The sequence below is a fragment of the Nestor notabilis genome, unplaced genomic scaffold, assembly GCF_000696875.1.
Source record: "Nestor notabilis isolate BGI_N333 unplaced genomic scaffold, ASM69687v1 scaffold7450, whole genome shotgun sequence".
NCBI lineage: Eukaryota > Metazoa > Chordata > Aves > Psittaciformes > Psittacidae > Nestor > Nestor notabilis.
The window spans coordinates 20020-26165 of NW_009909646.1; the positions used below are offsets into that span (position 1 = coordinate 20020).

At 51.2% G+C, this 6146-nt stretch overlaps 1 protein-coding gene across 1 annotated transcript in view; it reads right to left on the reverse strand.

The window, feature by feature from the left end:
* LOC104405779 (protein kinase C beta type) overlaps window positions 1–6146 on the reverse strand; it is a gene marked incomplete at both ends in the record, with an annotated part of 33339 nt that overhangs the window by 15900 nt on the left and 11293 nt on the right. Inside the window, 3 exons of the mRNA XM_010014629.1 lie at window positions 968–1114; window positions 4478–4574; window positions 6080–6146. The exon at window positions 6080–6146 is cut by the window's right edge and continues 83 nt beyond it. Coding sequence (XP_010012931.1) covers window positions 968–1114; window positions 4478–4574; window positions 6080–6146 — 311 coding nt within the window. The remainder of the gene's footprint in view (window positions 1–967; window positions 1115–4477; window positions 4575–6079) is intronic.

Sequence of the window (6146 nt, forward strand, 5' to 3'; positions counted from 1 at the left end):
TTTCCAGATGCCAGGCACAGATTTAAAAGGGATTAGGTGTTGGGAGGGAGAGAAAAGGGGGCAAAAGCGATGTGGAAACTGGGATATGTACACAGCCCTGAGGGAGAGCAGCACAGGCACAACACACAGAGCTTTCCTGCTCCCCAGGCTGCCAACACACAGTGAAGGTGTAAAACACAGAGTAACAGCAGCCTCCTCCCCAGCAGCATCACTGGTGGATGCTTCATGTGCTGGGTCCATCAGGAGCTCCCCATCCTCCTCCTGTCACAGATGTTTCAGTGCAGGGAACAGGCACCAGCTCTGTAAGGCAGGTTCACCCTTATGTTCAGAAGGTGATGGGTGAGCATCACTCCTGGCATCCCCTCCCTGCCCACCCAAGAGATGTGCCTGAAGGCAGAGCAGTATTCCCTGCAACCAAGGCAATTCCCTCATCAGAGCAGTGTTGGGCCTTCATCCATCACAGCAGCAAACACAGTGCTGGTGCACAGCAGTCACAGTCCCCTTCCTCCGGAGCCCCAGCAGCCACTTGAGCGCTGGCATTCCCAATGGAAATCATGACAAAGTTGGCAAGACCTCAAGAAAAAGGCAGACTCCAAGTCACATAATTACTTGAAGAATGAAATTCTGGTACCACTCATAGCCCGTCTGGAAAGTTAATTAAAATGTTCATGTATATTTGTGATTATTAGAGGGAAAAAAGGCCACATCAAAAAGGGCTTTAAAGACACAGCACACATCCTGCTTCCCAAAGAGACCCGCTGAGTTTTGTGAGGGTCTCATCAGACATCTCAGCTCTCCATCACTGTGACGTGGCAGCCACACAGGCCATAAGAGAGCCAACAAACTGGGCTCCCACGCTCAGAGCAAGGACAGATCACGCTGGGGCAGCCCCGTGGCCACAGCTCAGTAGTGCCAGAAGCACGTGTGTTTCAACAGAGAAAGCACAAAGGGCAATGTTGTGTCCCACCTTCCCAAAGCTTCCTTTGCCCAGCACCATCAGGAAGTTGAAATCCGACAGTTTCATCCGATCTCTGCTCCCATTGTTGTCAAATTTGGAGATGGCGTTTCTTGTCTTCTCATCCGCAGCCTTGGACCCTGTTCCTATCTTGGCTCTCTGCAAAGATGGAGATGGGGAAAAGAGAGAAGCAATTACTGAAAACTGGGCAGAAAAGTCATTACAAACCCAGGAGTGCTCCCGAAACCCCATGTTCACCAGATCTTTTCCAGCTCCCCTGAGCTACAGGAACCTTTTCTGCAAGAGACCTGGTCTAGCAGAAGGTGTCCCTGCCCAAGGCATGAGGGTGGAACTGGGTGATCTTAAGGTCCCTTCTGACCCAAACCATTCTATGATTCTATAAGCGTGACAGTGACAGCACCAAGAGCAGCACTGGAGGAGTCAGCAGCCCCGACACATTGCCCTGTTTGACTGGTTCCCAGTTAAATCTGTACAAAAGGACCTAGGAACCACATCTGCCCATGACCCCATCACCCCCACCGCAGCCTATTTGTCCTGGAGCTGCTCCATAATGTGCTCTAGGTCATCCGAAGTGCAGAACAAAGACTTAAATAAGCTTTCTTTCCTTTCCCCCTCAGAACTGGTTTCTGTCTCTCACCTCACTAGATAAGGGCAGATGAATATAACTATATTAAGGTAAAACACAGGACTTTTTATCCAGCTCCACCTCCATTACTATGTGATACTGATGAGAACTGCTCTTCTGTGTCAGTTCAGGCTGAACGTAGGAAGCTACAAACGCATTTGGAACGAAGCAGAATAGAAAGCACAGCTCCTGCTCCCCCCGAGCATCCGCTGCCATCACAACTGCCTATTAAGGAGCCTTACAACCCCCCCTGGTTTTAAACACTGAATCTCATCAGTGGCCCGGTGCCTCCTCGCTGGGCCGGGGGCTCTCTCCTTTGCTGAGCCACCGTTTGTAAAAGCTATCTCACAATTTCAATGTTTAGAAATAGGCGACGGGCTGAGGCTTGCACCGAGCTCAGTCTAGCATGAAATTCCATTAACCCGTTTCCAGCAGTTCAATTTGGCTGCTGCTCGCAGCTCCTCCAGATAGGAGCCTCAAAAGTAATCTCCAAGCCTTTGCTGCTGCTAATTGGTTCTTGCAGGGTTCTCCGTGCTGTAGAAACCTCCGTTCAAGGTCATCTGCAGCACCTACAAGCATCCCAAAAACTCCAGCACCGCAATCTAAAGGAATAGTCCCCAGGAACTGCCAACATCACGATTGCAACCGCAGCTCTGCCCCAGGGAGGAGGCAGGAACCCTCCAGCAGCCACTGGTACCTGCTGCTGTGTGAGCAGAGCCTCATGCAGGATGTGATGGCTTCCCAATGGGAAAGGGACATGCACTGACAAGGATATAGACACCTCTCCTTGTATACATACAGGCAGTTATCTATAGAAGCATATAGGCAGTTTTCCTCACTGTAACCCTTGGGCTTCCACAACGTCCCCAGAAGAAGTGGATGCTGAGCCAGAGCATTTTGCTTCAGATCTGCTTGGGTGACACACAGCAGCTCTGGCACCGACCAGAGCCGATGAGGATCCGACCCTGGGACATCCAACAGCAGCAGCCTCTGTGTCTCCACCAAGCCAGCCCTGTGCTGTGTGACTGCCTTCAGCAATCCTCACCCTGTTGTATTTCAAAGCCACCTTCAAAGGGAAGGTGTATTTAGCAGCAGGCAAAACAGTTATATTCCATGAAAGCTTCCTGAATACTCTGTCACAGCTGAAAAACAAGCTTGTCAGATCAGCTCTGACACTAAATTAACCTCTGTGAAAACCAGCTGCAATAAAATGCAAGGGCAGTATTACGTTTCTGTTAAATGACACCCAAAAGCTCAGCTCTGTTTCAGATGAGCCCATATTCCCCCATACGTGTGCAGCCCAGCAGCACTGCGCTTGGCCGCGGGACCCTGCGGAGCACAGACCAAAGCAGGGCAAGGCTTTTGGCCCTGGCCAGAGGGAACAGAGCAACACAAAAAGGGGAGAAGGAAGAGGATTCTCATTCACTTTGTTCCAGCAAACCGGCCAGTTTCAGGCACCCAAGGGTGAGAGCGACCTTGGGTTCCTCCTGCTGCCTGTGGCTGCTCCCAAGCCTGTGTCTGAAGATGGGCTGCTTCAACCACCCTCAGCCTCGCACTCGACCTGCAGTTGTTCACGCAGGATGTCCACAGGAGGCAAGGTGAGGATAGAGACACAATGCAGCATCCCTGACACAACAGGCTCAGCACACAGCTTGGCCACGAGAGGGAAAGGTCTTTCCAGGAAAGAGCCCAAAATAAGAGTCAGGGAGAGGTGAGGATCATCACCCCCTGTGAAGCGTCTTGCTTTTGCTATTGAGTGTCTCTAATGTCCCTGAGTACAAAAGTCCTTTAACCTGGTTTTAGCAGGCTCTAACGCTCACACAATCGCGGGACCTCTTTAAGGTTTGAACCGTGCCAAATATTGCTCACATATTCTGTAAAAAACGCACTTGACCTTTGCTGCCCGGCTCCATTTGTCAGCATGAATTTACTACACCCGAGTCTCTGCTATAGCAGCAGCTGAGGCTCCCATCCATCAACCTGTCCCGGCAAGCAGCTGATAAAGATGGAGCAGAATTGGCAGCTTCCTGCAGTGCTTTTGTGGTGTGAAAGCCGGGATGTGCAGCAGCAGGACCTGGGCCACCACAGGGCAGCACAAGGAGCACCAGTGCCACGTGCCACCTCACCCAGCCATTGCCCTCCTCAAAACCCAGCCCAGCCCCAGTGCACCCAGCTGGGCACAGGAGCTGCCACGATGTGTAACGGCTCAGAGACGTTTCCTTCCTGAGATTAGCTCCAAATCCAATTCTATTAATATCTTAATTTATCGTAGTTGATGATATTAATTCCTAATCATCAGCATGACATTAAAAACAGATGAACAAATCCTGTTATATGGCACCTCAGAGGGTACAACTGCTGTACCACGTGCTGGCATGAGCAGCACAGTTACGCCAGGTCATTCTGGGCCACCCACGATCCTCATCCCTCTTTAATTGGAATAAAGTGTTGGAAACACATTAACTGAGGATTATGTGCAACCCCTTCAAGCTGTACTCACTTTGGCCACCACAAATTGTGAATTGTGCAGCCCTAACAGAAAGACATTGTCTGAAACAACACACATGAAAGGGGGATGTTTGCTGTGCCGCCTTCCTTGCAGCAAGGAGAAATGGCTTAGAAACAACGTCAAACTCCTCCCCACCCGCAGGCAGCAGGGGCAGGGCACCAAGCCCTTAGCACAAGGCACTACACCAAACTGCACTGTGCAATAATCTGTTGCATTTTCAACCCACTGCAGATGCTAGAGCATCATTTGCATCTCTCTCATCTCCTCACCCACCAGAAGTGACCAAGGTGGCAGGGAAAGTCCCTTGCTAGGGGCATGGCAGGAGGCAGCAAGGAAACCCCTGAGTTGCCCGGAGAAATCAATTCACCTCAAACTTCTGCCTCAGTTCCTCGTTTCCTTCTTCTCCCTCAGGAGGCACCGGGACATTGAAATACTCGCCCTCCTCCTGGCTCAGCAGCTTAAACCTGGAGGGACACAGTGAGAATGTCAAGGTCAGGATGGGGGGCAGTGAGAAAGGTTAAGCAGCAGTTATCAGAAATCATGGAAGTGTTGTTCAGATCCGAGGTGTCTCACACAGCCGTGGGAAAGCCTCAGCTCCATCCTGAACCTAGGAATCAGCTGGGTGTTATCCAGAGGCTGCACTGAAGGTCCAAAGGGGATAATAGAGGGGCAGGCTCTTCCTTTGAGCTTGTTTCCTCCTTTAACTGCAGTTGTTCAGATACAAAATACACATCAGAGCTCCTTCTAGAGTTCACTGCAGCCGAACGCTGTGACAAGGAAATTCATTTAGATCTCCACTTACATGAGTTTTAAAAGGCTGGGAAAACAACCGGGCTGTGTCAGTGCACCAGCTCCAGCCGGCACATGCATCCCTACAGGAGACTGGGAATTTGGGGGGGGGAGTGACAGTTTTCTTCTGTTTTCCAGAAGAGAAGCCCCATCTCCATCAGAGTCTGGTCTGTGACAAGGGAGGCTCATAGGCTGAGCCACACAATAACATGGTATCCCAGCCCCACAATGGGTCAGTGCTCCCTGGGGAACACCAGGGAGGCAGCAGGATCCAGGGAGGACCTGGTGCTATGCGGGTGTCCAGCCCATCCACTATTCCTCCTCTCCATTCCCTGCTTTACGTGAGACACATACTCCTTCCATGGTGGAAAAAAGATGGAGTCCGAGGTGTTTGCTCAACTCATGGAATGCAAATGAACAGCCCAGGTTTTGGTTTCCAGAAGACATACAATAACTATTTTCAATTATTACACTTGACATGGAAAGGGAACAGAGCTCTCAGGCATCAGCGGCTGGGGAAAAATCCCAGGGAAATAAGCAGCATGTGTCCTGCTGGGGGAGATAAAATGGAAATGAAGAGACCCATCCAGTGCGGGTGTCAGAGACCCACCGTGCTCATCTTCCATGTGAGAACAAGGGTAATTACACACTGGAGCATTCCTCCTCCTGGTGAACAGTGCCTCTCGGCACGGGTTCTGCTAGTCTGAGCGCTGTGGAAGTCCCTGCCACACATCACAGCCACTGTGTGTTCCATTCACCAGCTCACAGCCGAGCTCTGCTGCCCAGTACAGACACTAAGGGAACCCAACCAGAAAATGCTGGAAAAAGTTGGCTTGACAAATGCTTGGGAAGCGAGAGACTGCAGGGACACCAGGCAGAGCCACCCGTGGCTGCTCCTGCCCATGGGAGGGAAAATCCCACCACCAGCAATGCTGTGTGGGGCAGAAGGACATAGGAGGTGACACAAAGCCAGCCCATGTAGGGACACTCAGGCACCCAGCACCCACAGGACACCCATACCCCTACTGGAGCAGCACCCTCCACAGGAGCCACAATGACTGGTGCTCTGTGATCAGAAGGATGCTGATAAAGGACAAGGGCTGCAGCATCTTCCATCGTGTACAGAAAACATCAGAGCTGCTTTTTGCCCACCGTATTTTTAAACAATTGCAACTCTCACCATCCATCGACTCCCGACTTCTGCAGCTCAGAAATCCCGAAGGACAAGGAGCCCATGAAATCATTCC